Source organism: Wickerhamomyces ciferrii, contig 00025 (assembly GCF_000313485.1).
Source record: "Wickerhamomyces ciferrii WGS project CAIF00000000 data, strain NRRL Y-1031 F-60-10, contig 00025, whole genome shotgun sequence".
NCBI lineage: Eukaryota > Fungi > Ascomycota > Saccharomycetes > Phaffomycetales > Wickerhamomycetaceae > Hansenula > Hansenula ciferrii.
The window spans coordinates 79,089-94,553 of NW_011887715.1; the positions used below are offsets into that span (position 1 = coordinate 79,089).

The 15,465-nt window shown below is 28.0% G+C and overlaps 9 protein-coding genes across 9 annotated transcripts; 3 read left to right on the forward strand and 6 right to left on the reverse strand.

Moving 5' to 3' along the window:
• Positions 1 to 102: 102 nt before the first annotated feature.
• BN7_1110 (Beta-catenin-like protein 1) lies at positions 103 to 1,821 on the reverse strand (the record flags this gene model as incomplete). Its single annotated transcript, XM_011278269.1, has 2 exons — positions 103 to 1,478; positions 1,575 to 1,821. 2 exons carry the CDS (start codon positions 1,819 to 1,821, stop codon positions 103 to 105), a joined length of 1,623 nt encoding a protein of 540 aa, XP_011276571.1.
• A 345-nt stretch (positions 1,822 to 2,166) lies between these two features.
• On the forward strand, positions 2,167 to 3,174 carry BN7_1111 (bifunctional triacylglycerol lipase/ester hydrolase; the record flags this gene model as incomplete). The annotated part of the gene is made up of 1 exon (XM_011278270.1): positions 2,167 to 3,174. One exon carries the CDS (start codon positions 2,167 to 2,169, stop codon positions 3,172 to 3,174), a length of 1,008 nt encoding a protein of 335 aa, XP_011276572.1.
• A 90-nt stretch (positions 3,175 to 3,264) lies between these two features.
• On the reverse strand, positions 3,265 to 4,137 carry BN7_1112 (uncharacterized protein; the record flags this gene model as incomplete). Its single annotated transcript, XM_011278271.1, has 1 exon — positions 3,265 to 4,137. One exon carries the CDS (start codon positions 4,135 to 4,137, stop codon positions 3,265 to 3,267), a length of 873 nt encoding a protein of 290 aa, XP_011276573.1.
• A 251-nt stretch (positions 4,138 to 4,388) lies between these two features.
• Positions 4,389 to 4,886, reverse strand: BN7_1113 (uncharacterized protein; the record flags this gene model as incomplete). The annotated part of the gene is made up of 1 exon (XM_011278272.1): positions 4,389 to 4,886. The coding sequence occupies one exon, from the start codon at positions 4,884 to 4,886 to the stop codon at positions 4,389 to 4,391; it is 498 nt and encodes a 165-aa protein (XP_011276574.1).
• Positions 4,887 to 5,088: 202 nt separating this feature from the next.
• Positions 5,089 to 8,109, reverse strand: VSB1 (Vsb1p; the record flags this gene model as incomplete). The annotated part of the gene is made up of 1 exon (XM_011278273.1): positions 5,089 to 8,109. One exon carries the CDS (start codon positions 8,107 to 8,109, stop codon positions 5,089 to 5,091), a length of 3,021 nt encoding a protein of 1,006 aa, XP_011276575.1.
• Positions 8,110 to 9,109: 1,000 nt separating this feature from the next.
• CBR1 (cytochrome-b5 reductase) lies at positions 9,110 to 9,943 on the forward strand (the record flags this gene model as incomplete). Its single annotated transcript, XM_011278274.1, has 1 exon — positions 9,110 to 9,943. One exon carries the CDS (start codon positions 9,110 to 9,112, stop codon positions 9,941 to 9,943), a length of 834 nt encoding a protein of 277 aa, XP_011276576.1.
• Positions 9,944 to 10,028: 85 nt separating this feature from the next.
• Positions 10,029 to 11,597, reverse strand: HOM3 (aspartate kinase; the record flags this gene model as incomplete). Its single annotated transcript, XM_011278275.1, has 1 exon — positions 10,029 to 11,597. One exon carries the CDS (start codon positions 11,595 to 11,597, stop codon positions 10,029 to 10,031), a length of 1,569 nt encoding a protein of 522 aa, XP_011276577.1.
• Positions 11,598 to 12,081: 484 nt separating this feature from the next.
• On the forward strand, positions 12,082 to 13,971 carry YND1 (apyrase; the record flags this gene model as incomplete). The annotated part of the gene is made up of 1 exon (XM_011278276.1): positions 12,082 to 13,971. The coding sequence occupies one exon, from the start codon at positions 12,082 to 12,084 to the stop codon at positions 13,969 to 13,971; it is 1,890 nt and encodes a 629-aa protein (XP_011276578.1).
• A 440-nt stretch (positions 13,972 to 14,411) lies between these two features.
• On the reverse strand, positions 14,412 to 15,431 carry SUA7 (transcription factor TFIIB; the record flags this gene model as incomplete). The annotated part of the gene is made up of 1 exon (XM_011278277.1): positions 14,412 to 15,431. One exon carries the CDS (start codon positions 15,429 to 15,431, stop codon positions 14,412 to 14,414), a length of 1,020 nt encoding a protein of 339 aa, XP_011276579.1.
• Between the last annotated feature and the right edge of the window lie 34 nt (positions 15,432 to 15,465).

Below are 15,465 nucleotides of genomic sequence, written 5' to 3' on the forward strand. Positions count from 1 at the left end.
CGCATTGGGTAATAACAGTCTATTATACCTACATTAATGTATATGTTCAAGTTTATTAGATATATGAATTAATTAAACTATATAATAGAAATGAATTGACAATCATGTATATAGGTTAGCCAATAGTTCGTTAATCATGGTGGTATATTCAAAAAATTCATTCTTTAAATCTTGATTCGTTGTATTTTCAATATTAAATTTTAATTCATCTTTATAACCTGTAAGTATATTTCTTAATTTATCTAAATTAAAATATTTCATATGAATCATATCATTTTTCAATTTATCATCTTCAATTAATAACCATGATTTAAATATACTAATTTGTTGTAAAATATCTAACCCATTTTCAATCTTATCAATATATAATTCATCAAATGAATATACTGTATCATTTGATTCTGAAGCTTTTATATCTAATTTAGAAACATTTTGATCATATTTAGTTTCTATTTTCAAAATAACATTAAGAGATTTATAATTCTTATTAATTAATTTATTTATTAATCTTATTCTTTGATCTGAATTAAATGGTAAAAAAATTATTAATTTAACTAAAATTTTCAATATTTGATAAATAACATCACGATCATTTTTGAATTTATTTAAATTTTTGAAAACATGATTTAAGAAATAATTTGAATCAATTATTAAACTTGATAAATCAACATTATTTGAATCATTTATTGATTCAATTAAATAATTTGAAATTTTAATAAAAGTTTTAAACCCCCAATCACCATTTTTAATTAATATTAATAATAATTCAAATCCTTCATTTGTTAAAAATAATTCACGACCTGATTTATTCGATACTAAATTTGATAAAATTTGTATACCAGTTTCAATAAAATTTTCTTGAGTTGAACCATCTTCAGGTTCTTGATTTGTGAAAAATGATAATTGAATCAACATAACTTCAATATAAAACCCATGTTTTGAAATAAACCGTATTGGATCCCATGAACTTAATTTATAAAGATAATCATTGATTAATTCTCGATAATATGTAATTTCATCAATTTTACGTACCTGACGTATAGTATTGATTAAAAATTGTATAAAATCATCTTGTTTTATAAGATCATTCTTTAAATTTGTATCCTCATAATTTGTTAGTTCATTAAATATAGTTAATATTGTTATTTGAACATCTTGGATATCTTGTAATTGTTGTTGTTGTTGTTGATCCAAAGTTGTTACAGTAGAGGAAATTTCTGATAAATAATTTGATAAAAAATTTATTATTTGATGTTGTGATAAATATTTCAATAATTCAGATTGATCATCTTCATATTCTGAGTCTATAAGATCATTAAATACTTTTATGAATTGATTTATTATATCATGATTTGGATGTGATATTAATTCTTGAAATGAATCTTGATTCAATCTAATGAAATCATTATATAAAGGTAATTCTGCAAGTGTTATATTGGATATTTGTTTGATTAATTCATTCAAATGAACTTCTGAGTCTAAGAATCTGTAATATATTGAGTTAGTAATTGAATTCTCAATATCATCTATGTTTATAGATACTCACTTTAATGGGTCATTAGCATATTTTATACGGACCGATGAGTTTTCCTTTATTGCAAGTTTCAACTGTTTTGAAAGATTCTCCAGCCATTCCAAATCATACTGTTCTGGTTTCAAATCCTCTACTTGAGCATTCTTAATATATTCCAATATTTTTTCATCTTGTTGTTGTTCATGGATGTTTTGTTCATCAACTTTCCTACGCTTATACTGGGTACTTGTTAGCATATTAATACTTCTCACTTGTTCTAGCCCGTCCAGTCTACTCACGTCGGACATGGTTTTGGATTCTGTCTCTCTTGTGGGACCCTGTTTATTTATATACCCTTTGACAGCCTTGACACTATTCAACCAATTTAACTAACAAAACACCAATCAATTCTAAAATAAAAGCGGTAAAGTTTTAATAAATTGTACTTTTTACTTCCCATTTCTTGTTTAGTGTAAAAATTTAAACGCTGATTCTAGATTATTCGCAAACACGCACAAAATGGCAGACGCGCCTGGATTTTTTTTTTTTTTTTTTAAATTCGTATATAAGCTCATCTGATTTCTGCAAGTATTAATAGGCGGTGACTCGTGAGACTATGCTAGATTTAAACAGATTCTAAAGCAGATTCACCCATGAAACACATAACCGATCTCAGTGCAATACCGACAACCGTTCATCACTATCCTTCAAGCTTGAAAGAAGAAGATGCTGGCAATTCACCATTATTGATCTTCATTCCGGGAAACCCTGGTGTCATTGAATATTATAAAGAGTATTTCGAATCTTTACAAAAGAATTGGCCATCACTTGAGATCTTGGGTATATCTCAAGCAGGTCATGATATACCTACTTCATCAACAAACCTAGAACAATTCCAAAAAGTATTTACATTAGAAGATCAAATTGAACATAAAGTTCAAATCATTGAAAATTTTTTAAATTCAAAACATGATCGTAAACTTAATACAGATCTTTCAAATGATAATCAACAACTTGTCCATGCAGGAACAATCAAAGGACGACATGTACAGGATGTTTTCATTATGGGACACTCTGTGGGTTCATACATGATGGAAAGAATTGTGGTACGATTATTAGACAAGGTGAATTTTAAATTTATTGGATTTCTTACACCAACTATAATTGATATACATAAATCTGATAAAGGTAACAAATTATTCCCAATTGTTAAACTTATTCCATCATTTAATAGTCTAGTTTCAACTTTTAGTCATATATTGAAATGGATTCCTGAAAGGATAAGGGGGTTTTTACTTGGTCAAATTTTAAACAATCCACCAAAACATGCCTTCAATGCCACTTCTGGATTTATTTCTAAACCTCAACAGATTAAACAATCCTTAGGTTTAGCAACTGAGGAAATGTATGTTATTCAAGATGATTGGGAATATTTCCTCAATTTTTCAAAATCAACTAGAACTATACCTAAATGGTTTTATTTTAGTAATGTGGATCATTGGGTTAATAATGAAACTCAAAAACAAATAACTGAAAAGCTTCTAGATGAATCAAATGTTAAAGTTGAAAATAGTGATCATATCATCCATAGTTTTTGTATTCAACAGAGTGAAGAATTTGCAGATATTACTATTAATGCTTTAAAAGAGTTGTACAAATAAATCATTATATTATATATTTCATTATATTATTCATAAATTAGCTTATTAGATCATTACATAGATTATATTAATACATATGGTTTCATGATTTCATAATTCAAACTCAAATTTTTGAGTTTGAGGACTTTCATCTAAATCATCACTTGAATGTAAATTTCTTTCAATATATGAAACATGACCATGATTATCAACTAAAATAACAGTTTGAGTTCTAGTACCATACCATTGACCTGCCAATACATTATTTCTATTATAATCACGAACTTTTAAAGGTGGTATAAAGATTGAATTCTTAATGTTTTCAAAATTTCCTTGGAAATCATTAGTTATATTCTCCATTGTATTATATGATAATAAATTGAACAGTGATTCAACAAGATCTTCTTTATTTATGGTACTGGTTGAATTATTATAATTTTCAGTATATTCCCTAAGTAATTGTTCACCAATTCTAACTTTTTCCCATGGTTCATCAAATGAAGAATTTGATAATCCATGATATTCATCTTTTGTAGTAAAGATTTTAAAATCTGAATTATTCTTGTTTGATATAATATCAAATGAATTTGAACTTAAATCACCAAATAATAAATTAAACCCACCAATCTTGGATAATAATTCACCATCATCATATTTGGCACTTAATTCATTTAAGAATTGACTTCTTGTAGTGGAATTTGATACAACATAATCTTGTGGCAAAACACCTCTTGAAACAGGGTTAATAGCTTCTTTGATACCTTCTCTATAATTCACCAAGATGGCAAACTTATCATTCTCAGTGTTTAATGCTATCCAAGTACCATGATCCTTACGAGCCAAATCTAAAGGTGATAAGATCTTGACATTGTTATATTCATGGAACGAAGCTAATTGTGTGGCTCTTTGATAGTATTCATCTCTATTGGAAAGAAGAATGAACCGGTAGTCCTTGTTGGCGTTTGTTGTTAAAAGGATACACATGATCTAGGACAAAAGCATCTGATCAATTACCAATAAAGTCCCTTCTTGAAACTGACTATTTGTGGATTGTTGATGTTAATTGATAAGCTGGCATATTAAGTACAAAGAGCTAAAAAGGAAATCCAATTTCGTAAATAAACCTGATCAGCTCCGCAAAAAGGAAAAATCGGGGACTACAATAAGCACAAAGGAAGATTTGATTTCCATTTGATTTCATTAAAGTAATTCATAATAACTCAAAGCAATTGGTATCAGTTGAAAATACTCTTCAATTTATGAAAGAACCCTTTACCATTCTTATTCTTTTCCAACGATTTCCTATTCCTTTCAACTGCTTTATCCAATTTCTCTTTAGTTAACCCCGTAGTATTTATAGGTTCAGCAGGTTTAGAATTATCATCACCACTTTGCATAGGTTGTACTCTTGATCTTGATCTCTGTAATGAAAGAGCAGTTGTAGATCTGACAAGTCCAGTTTCAGTCTCTACTTGATATTCTTCTGGGAAAAATGCATTTTCTTCATGTCCTGAAGGATTAACAACATCATGACGAGGGATATGATCCTTGGTTATACTTTTCTCTAATTCTTGTAATGATTCTTCTTTATCTCTATGATCTTCATTATTATTGGATTCCTTATAAGGACTTTGTTCATAAGTATTTGCCTCTTTTGCATCTTCATATTGTTCCGAATTTGAAAGTTGCTCATCTATATCTGGTAAATCAAGTGTATCTAATGGTGTAGCCATGTTAAAAAACTTCTTTCTTTGAAATGATTACACTTTACAAATGATTAATCATTAAATATGCTCTATTATTATATATAAATTATAAACAAATCGTCAAAGAAAAAGGATCTATTATTTATATAAAAGCAACTGATCCAATATATCCAAACATACCATGAATCATGATTAATAAATAACCCTCAAAATTCGCGGGCCGCGTTTATTATGTTGAAATTAGTGTATAACCTGTAATATTTTCAAATCTTTCATCATTAGCTTTTGCAATGACCATTAATAATTCATTATAAAGTTCCAATTTATTACATTTCAAATCATTTAAAGTATCATTATCTAAAAACCAAACAATACTTTGATTTTTAGCTTTCAAAACAGATTTATATCTATCTTTCCTTTCAACTTCATCTTTAATTTTACCAATTATAGTTCTTGGTAATAAAGTTTCATAAATATTTGCATTTTGATTAATATGATATGTAACTGTTATTATACCAGTTTCAACAAGTATAATAAATGATTCTTTTGGATCAATTTGTAATTCTTTATCGACATTAATAACTTCTTTTTTAAATAAACCTTCTAAAGGTTTCCAAAATGATTCTTCTTTACCCGAAACACCTTGTAATGCAAATGTTAATAATGGAATTGGTTCTTTTAAATTTGAACTTGATGATAATAAGATTGGATTTGATGTTTCATCATCATCACCATGTAATTTTTGATTAGTTTCTATAATATTTGATTCATTTAAATTAAATTTTGAAACTTCTTTAATAAAATTTGTATTTCTTGGGGTATTAATTGGTAAAACATTTAATTTTTTAGGTGGTTGTAAATAAGAATTATTTTTGGAATTTTGAATAGTTTCTGCATTTGTTGTTTCAAATTTTTTATATTTTTGATATTGTTTAAATTTTGTTAAAAATTCATTTTCACACCATTCTAATGATGCATTTAAATCTTTGAAAACTTGTAATTTTGTAATCATATATTCTTCTTCATGATTAAATAATCCAACATTTTTCAAAGAAGTTAAAATTTTATCTTTATCACCAATTGAAATGATTAAATAAGCATTTTGTTCAATAATAAAATTTTTAATTCTATTTAAACCTTCAGCTGCACTAAAATCAATATTTAAAACATTTTTAAAATCTAAAATTAAATATCTAATTGGATTTTGATGTAAATTTTCAATTTCAAATAATTCACGAACAGTTTTTTCAATTTTACCAATTGTACCAAAAAACAAGAAACTTTGTAATTTTAAAACATAAATTTGTTTACCAATTTGTCTTAAAAATTGTTTTTGTAAAGGATGTCTAACAACAGTTGATCTTGCAACTTCTCCTGTAAATTGATTATAAATAATTGGGATTTTGGTATTTTCATAAAGGAAATGGAAACTTGCAATTATAATCCCCACTATAATACCAATAACAAAATCATAAACACCCATAGTTAATACAATGATTAAAATTGTTAAATATTCAACTCTTGAAACTCTTGATATAGTATCCCATAATGATTCTTTTAATAATTCATAACCTAATAGGAAAATTAAAGATCCAACAACACAAACAGGTATAAATCCAATAACAACAGGTCCTGCAATTAAGATTAAGAAAGTTGCACCAGCTAATAATAAACCAGCAACTCTTGAATCAGCACCAGCACGAATAAATAATAAACTATTTGTATAAACTAAATAATTTTGAATACTACCAATACAACCACTAATTAAATTTGATAATCCATGAGCAATTAATTCACGATCAACATCAATATTATCTTGTTTTGTAGAAACTGCTAAAGCTGGAACATTAATTGGAACATGTAAGATCCCAAAAAATGTTAATGCAAGCATTGATGGAATTTGTTTTAAAATGATAAACCAATCAACTAATTTAAAATTATATAATTTATAAAATTCCCACCATGCTTCATGTTTAGTTGGATCTGAATTGGATGAAGAACCACCAGATGAAAACATATAACCATTTTCTCTTGAACTTTTCAAATCCCATGATGGAATCAAAATGATTAAAATATGTGTTATAACGAAAACTGAAATGAAAAAAGATGGTAATATTAATGAATTATGATTAAAATGTTGTAAGAGAACAAGCACAACGGTTAATAAAATTGGTATGAAAATTTTAATAAAATTTCCCCATTGGAAAATTAATTTTAAATATTCTAAAGAATATTCAAATGAACCTAATCTTGAACTAATTTCAATTCCAGTTATAATAAGAAAAAATCCAACACCACCAATACAACCAATCAAAATATGACGAGGGAAAAACCCAACAATTTGACCTAATTTAAATTTCCCCAATGAAAGGAAAATTAATCCAGTTATAATAGAACTAATAGCATATGTTGTAATTGTAGTGGAAATGATTTCCATGGGATGATCTTCACCTAATTCATGCATGATATTCAGGGCCATTCCATGGAAAAATGGAGTAACTTCAATCATTTCACTTCCAATCCCAGCACCAAATGCAGAACCACCTAATGAATAAACTAATTGTGATATAATACATGATATATAAAACATTGAAAGACCTGCTGATCCCAAGTTACTAAAGACTTTTTCACCAATGGGGAAAATAATCATACCATATGATAAACCATCCAAGATATTTAATAAAAGACCAAGGATAACTGCAGGTATATAACTAATTAATTTCATTGGTTTAAAATCTTGAATTGATATATTTGCATCAAGGGAATGTTTCCCACTTGATCTATTATTTGGACCAGAAGGTGGTTTTGATTGAGATTCTAAGTCATAATCATAATAATATGGAGTGATTGAATTTTGAGGATTAATTAATGAAGAAGTTTCATTAATATTTATATTATTTGGTCTTGCAAAAGAATCATCGACAAGACTATCATCAAATACTTGTTCATCTAAATCATCAACATTAGCAAATAAATCATCATCATTTGCAATAGTTTCAGTTTGTTGATGTAAAAAAGTATTATTATTTATAATTGAAGATTCATTTGGTTGTAATTGTTGTTGTTGCCTTATTTTATTAAAACTTCCTACAAAACTTCTTCCCAAGTATTGATTATTATCATGATTTTTAGTGTTACCATATGATGATGAAAGACCTAATGAGATGGAAAGAGCACCAGATAATGAATGAGTTCTATGTTTATTATTGTCTTGTTGATGAAGAATGTTTGGAGATGATTGGTTACTCATTGTATGGAAAAGATAATTAAGCAGCCACTAAAGCAACAACTAGCCACTAACCACCCTTCTAATTTGTTTATGAGCCAGAAGATACCAGGAATAAAGGGAGTTATACCAGCAATAGCACAAGAATAACAATTAAAATAGATGATCAAAGTGAAATAAAATGAATAAAATTCAATATTGATTACGAGAATAAATTTCTGCATTGTCATGAAAGCATCAAAAGCATCAACAAATGAAAAGAATTCGCGGCGATTCATTGATAAGAGAGACACGGGTCAAAATGACAGTCATTGGTGAATTTTTTAAAGTGTTAGATTAGAAGGTGAATGGTTTGTTTTTGAGCGATGAGAGAGTGTTTATTGTAATCTACGGGGTTTGTTATACCTTGGTAGTGTGTATCATCAGTGATTGAACTTAGCTTATACAATATAAAAGTATATAGTACGCGTAATTAACTTATCGATTGAACATCGCGTAACCCTAAAAGATGCCAGTATAACCGATCCATCAGGATTACACTATAACACTAGTACGAAGAATGGGATATCAGATTAAGAGTATGTATTAATTAGCCACAGTGAGGATAATGATACTTGGCTGTCTATCTGTGTGTGTGGTCTAGTAGGGCATAATTCTATTGAATCTTGATCATAAAATCAAAATCAAAATCAAAATCAAAATCAAAATCAAATTTGCAATAATTATTTTCACCAAAATTTCCTAATTAGATCAAAATATAAATATTTCGCAAATTTACAAAAATTTACAACAATTGGCATAAAATTCTTGCAAATTTACCAAATATAGTAAATCACATTCCATTCGCGAACAAAATCGGTGTTTTTTAACCATTTTAAGAATTTCAATCCTTGAAAATTCCCATAATTTATGACTTTTCAAAGATGGTAATTGAGAGCTAGATCAAATTAATCTATATAAAGAGAAGATCCCATTGGAATATTGACTTTATTTAATTCTATCAATTATCAAGTATCAATTCACAATGTCACTTCCTATTGTCCCAATTGCAATTGGTGTTGTTTTAATCATCATAACTAGTGTGTTTTTCTTAATTTCATCTAAAAGAGCTCCAGTATTAAATAAAGATGAATTTAAAAAATTCCCATTAATTCAAAAAACTATTCTTTCACATAATTCTGGTATTTATAGATTTGCCTTACCAAATCCTGATGATATCTTAGGTTTACCAATTGGTCAACATATTTCAATAAAAGCTGAAATTAATGGTAAAGAAATTGTTAGATCTTATACTCCAACTTCAAATGATGCTGAAAAGGGTTATTTTGATCTTTTAATTAAATCTTATCCAACTGGTAACATTTCAAAATATATTGCTGAATTATCAATTGGTGATAGTATTGATGTTAGAGGTCCAAAAGGGTTTTTTGAATATGTTCCAAATCAAGTTACTCATTTTGGTATGGTTGCAGGTGGTACAGGTATTACACCAATGTATCAAATTATAAATGCAATTATTAATAATCCAGCTGATAAAACTCAAGTTCAATTAATCTATGGTAATCAAACTGAAGCTGATATTTTATTGAAAAAGGAATTAGATGATATTGTGGCAAAACATCCACAAATTAAAGTTCATTATATGTTGGATAGACCTTCTGATAATTGGACTGGTGGTGTTGGATTTGTTACTCCAGAAATTTTGGAACAATATACTCCAAAAGTTACTCCAAAGACTCAATTATTATTATGTGGTCCTCCTCCAATGGTTAATTCTATTAAAAAAGCTGCTGTTAATTTAGGTTATACTAAAGCTAAACCTGTTTCTAAATCTGGTGATCAAATTTTTGTCTTTTAGATACTATAAATAAAATTACGTCTTTTTTTTGATTCAATTTGTACATTATAATCTATATTTAATATCTATAAACATATGAGGTTATCTATTCAGAAACTTTTAATTGAGAAATTCTTTCATTAAGTATTGGTACATTACCAATTGGACTTTCTAATAATTTTTGATGAATTGATTGTAATGCCTTAATAGCATTTTTTTCATCAATAACTGCACTAATATTAATTTCATTTGCACCTTGAGAAATCATTTCAATATTAATATTTTGTTCAGCTAATGTTGAAAACATGGTTGATGCAACACCAATAAATTGTTTCATATGTTTACCAACTAATGAAACAATTGCCATTTTTTTAGTAACATCAACTGTACCTAATTTTCTTAATTCATTAACTGCTTCTTTTAAATCTCTTGATGCATTTTCATCATCTGAATGTTGTAATGCCATGGAAACATGTACTTCTGAAGTGGAAATTAAATCAACAACTAATTTATAACGATCTAAAGTTGAAAAAATATGTGCTAAAAATCCATGTGATAAAGTTTTTTTATTTGAATGAACATTTAATACTATAATATCATGTTTTGTAGTAATTGCAGTAGCTTTTCTTGCCTTAGTGAAAACACTTGATGGAACTTTTTGAACACTAATTGGTGGATGTGGTGGAGTTTCTTCACCTTTTCTACTAACATCATCTGGATAAATAATTGTACCTTCACCAATTGGATTTTCAACATTTTTAATTCTAATTGGAATTTTAGCTTTAATAACTTGTTCCATTGTAAAAGGATGAATAACTTCTGAACCATAATAAGTTAATTCTGCAGCTTCTTCTGGAGTAACAGATTGTAATAATCTTGCATTTGGAACTTTACGTGGATCTGCTGTGAAAATACCATCAACTTCTTTCCAAACTTGTAATTCATCTGCATTTATCCCCACAGCGATTAATGCAGCACATAAATCAGTATAACCTCTACCAACACCATTTAATAATCCACCAGGGACTATACCAAAATAACCAGTTAAAACAGGGACTATATTTAAATCTTGAATTTCTTGAACTTTTTCACTTAATAATCTTGTTAATTCTGAATAAAATGAATTATCAAATCCAGATCTTGAAATATCTAACCCAGGGGCAATAACTGTTGATAAATCAATATATTGAGCTTTAATACCATGATCATTAAATAATGCAGCCATAAATAAACAACTTAATTTTTCACCTGCACTCATTATTGAATCTAAAGTTTTTGGAGAAATTTCTCCAATAATTTGTGAAGCATGTAATAATTTTAATACTTGATCACATTCAAAATTTGTATCTTTAATTAATTTTTCTAATAAGTTGCAATCTTTAATCTTGGATTCAGCATTTTCAACATGATCTTTTCTAACAATTTCCAAGATAGATTCATAATCACCATCAATTGATGCAAGATCAGCAGCTCTTAATAATCTTGATGTTGTACCTTCACTTTTAGTTTTTGAAGAACGAGCTGAACAAACCACAGCAACTCTATTTGTTTGAGAATAAACTTTAACTATATCATCTGCAATTTTTTCAGGAAATTTACCAACACTTGTACCACCAAATTTTTGAACAACCCAACCACCATTGGTGAATGAAGAGGATAACGATACTGTAGACATTATTATAATACTATGATCTTATTATTATTATATTATTATATTATGGGAATTGAAATGTTGATTAATGTGGTTGATAATAATGAATATAATGAATATATCTATTGGATCCTCTGAATAATTTCTCTTTTAAAATGAGACCTTTAAATTTATTTTATATAACCTCTAATGTTTTTGACTCATTTAAATTTCGAGACTTTTTTCATCTATAGAATAAAAAAAATGAAAACACCGCTTACGCACTGAAAAAAAATTAAAATCGGAGAAAAATAAAAAAATCAATTTTTGGTTGTGGCAGAATTTTTAAGGTAACAATTTCACGTGACTTTTGACAGCCCTCGGAATTGGGGAAAAGTCATGTGATTTGGGATGGTCGGATCTCAGAAGTGTTTAATTTTAACCGTGTTTTGATTTGATTAGTGTATGTTTGTATTGATCTTGATCTAGGTTTGTTAGTGGTTAGTGGTTATTGGTTGTTAGTTGCATTATGAAGGAACGCTATGGGATAGTGATTGACTCAGGATCATCTGGGTCTAGAATTCAAATCTATAGATGGGAAGATTCCAAGGAACTCAATTCAAATAAATCAACAGATGATTTAAAACTTAAATCGATTCCCCAAATATATCAAGAAGAATCTTGGACTTATAAAACTACTCCTGGTGTCTCAACATTTGGTGATAAACCTTCTAAAGTATGGGATGATCATTATGAACCTTTGATTGAATATGCTGAAAAAATTATACCGCGTGAAAATTGGAAAGATACTCCAATATTTATATTGGCAACTGCTGGTGTTAGATTATTACCAACAAAGAAGAAGGAAAAATTAATGAAAACTATTTGTTATGAAGTTGGGAAAGAAAGTAAATTTAAATTAGATAATTGTGCTGATCAAATTCAAATCATAGATGGTGAAACTGAAGGGATCTATGGTTGGATTGGTTTAAATTATTTAATGGGTCAATTAGATAATTATGATTCCAAAAATTCAAATCATCCATCATATGGATTTATGGATATGGGTGGTGCATCAACTCAAATTTCATTTGTCCCTAATAAAAAAACTGAAATTGAAAAACATAGAGATGATATATCAACAGTTTATTTAAGAAATGTTAATGGTCAAACTCAACAATGGGATGTTTTCGTAAGTACTTGGTTAGGGTTTGGTGCAAATGAAGCAAGAAAACGTTATTTAAATCAATTAATCAATCTATTACCAGAACGTAATAATCCTTCAACAGATGATGATTTTAATACTTTAAAATTAACTGATCCATGTTTACCTAAAAATGCTAAATATGAATATCCATATCAAGGTTTCACTTATAATGTCTTTGGTTCAGGTAATTATGAACAATGTCTCAAGACAACTTATCCATTATTATTGAAAAATTTACCATGTACAGATGAACCATGCCTTTTCAATGGTGTTCATGCCCCAGAAATTGATTTCTTTAAAGATAAATTTGTTGGTGTATCAGAATATTGGTATTCAGCAAATGATGTTTTCCATACAGGTGGTGAATATAATTTTTTAAAATTTAGTGAAAAAGTTAAACTTTTCTGTGAAAGTGATTGGTCTGATATTCAAAAAAATAGTGCAAATGGTGATTATAATAATTTACCTGATGATTTATTAAAAGATGCATGTTTTAAAGCAAATTGGGTATTAAATGTTTTACATGAGGGTTTTAATTTACCAAGAATTGATATTGAAGCTAAAATGCCTGATAAAGTTGTTGAAGATTTTGATAATCATATTCCTTTCCAAAGCGCTGGCGCTATAAAAGGTTCAGAATTATCTTGGACTTTGGGGAAAATTATTTTATATGCTTCAAGTCAAATTAAATCTAATGATGATTTAAAAGTTGGTATTAAACCAAGTGATAATGAAGTTAAATTAGAAAATAAAAAATTTATACCCGGTGGAATTGGTTCCAAATCATCATCATCAGAAAGAGATTATGAAACTTTACATGCTTTACCAATTTTTTTCATATTTCTAATTGCAGCAACAGGTGTTTATTTCCTATTATATAAAAAATCATCATTGAAAAATTTTGGAAATTTAATTACATCAAACATTTCCAAAATAAAATCCAAAATTAATAATTATCGTTATACAAGAATATCAACACAAGAAATTAGTGTCTTGGAAGAAGGTAGATCAGAAGCACAAAGTAATGGTACTTCAAGTAGACCACAAAGTCCATCAATTGGTGATAATTCATTTGCAGGATTAAGAACAAGAAGTTTAATTAATTTAAATCAAGGATCACAAGGTCAACAAATTTCAAGTAATGAAAATTCATTTAGACCAAAAAAAAAATTTTCAAGCACCTCCATCATTTTTAGATCTTTCAAATTTTAAAAGAGATGATTTGAAAAGAAGTGTTAGTGCTTCAGTTTTAGGATCAGAATAATCATGAATCTACACTTATTACAATATATATAGATTATTGTTTCAATATTTATCTCATTTATTAAATAAATTAATAAAGTATATATTATTGTAGTATGTATTTTATTCAAAAATACAATTTATTAACGTTCCTTTCCAAAATCAAAAACTTTTAAAGCATCCTTTGTTTTTTTTTTTGTCTTTTTATTGTATATATGTAATATGTCATTCATAGAAAAAAAAGCAAATGTTTGAACAATTAGTAGTAAAGTAGCAAGATCACTTACCTTTAACAATCTAGCCCATGGGATGGATGTGAACAATCAACAGGTAAAAAAACCCATTTAAACCATGCCGCAATAGTGGTAAATAAAAGCCGTCACCCAAACATAAAGAAAACCCATATAAATTTAACCATTCTTTGGAATTTCTTCCATTTTAATCTTACCTTGTTCAATCCAATTTGGATCAATTAATTCTTCTTTATTTTCATATAAGAATTTATAACTTGTCTTAATAGTACCATCACTAACCCCCAGTTTTTCAGCAATTTTAGCAGGTGCTAAATCTGCTTTAAAGATCAAAACAACCATATAAATAACTGCAGCTGCAATTGTGATTGGTGATCTACCAGCTAAAACACCAACATCTTTACAACGTTTAGCAATATGTTCTGCTGCATTAGACAATTGAATTGATAAACCCAAATGAGAACAAAATCTTCTGATAAGATCTTCTGCACTTGTTTGAGATGATTGAATATTTTCTTGAGCCATATAAGTAGTTGTAGTTTGATTTTTTTGTTCTAAAATTTTCTTAATAATGACGAAAACTCTACCAATTTCCTTTTTTGGAACACGAGTTAAAGTACAAATTTCTTTAAAAGTTCTATCAACTTGAGCTTTTCTACAACCAACCACAATAACAGCAGCCATAATACTTTCTTGAGACTTACCTTTTAAAGCTTTTTCATCATGAGATAATTTATAAGCTTGTTTAGCACCATCTTGAACAATTCTTGGTAATTGAGCAGCATCACACATCATAGAAATCTTAGCATAAGCAGATTGTAAAGCATTATCTTTCTTATCAACAATACTTTTACTTTGAGCTTTATTTAAATCTCTACCAGCTCTTGAATCACCTTGACCATACCCAATCATGGTTGATAATTGGTTACCATCCAATAATGGATTACCAGCTTCACCAACACGACTTGGGTCATCACCATTTTGATCATCATTACTAAAAGTACGCCATTCTGATCTTGTATCAACAATTTTATTTGAAAGAACTAATCCACATAAAGCACAAACAACATCACCTTCAGCAAAACGTTCAGCTAATTCAGGTGGGAACACTTTACATTCAGGACATGATAAGATGATATTTAAGTCTGGTCCTTCTCTTTTAGTTGCAATAGCAGCCATTTTTTGTTCTTCAAACGTATACTTTTATTAAATT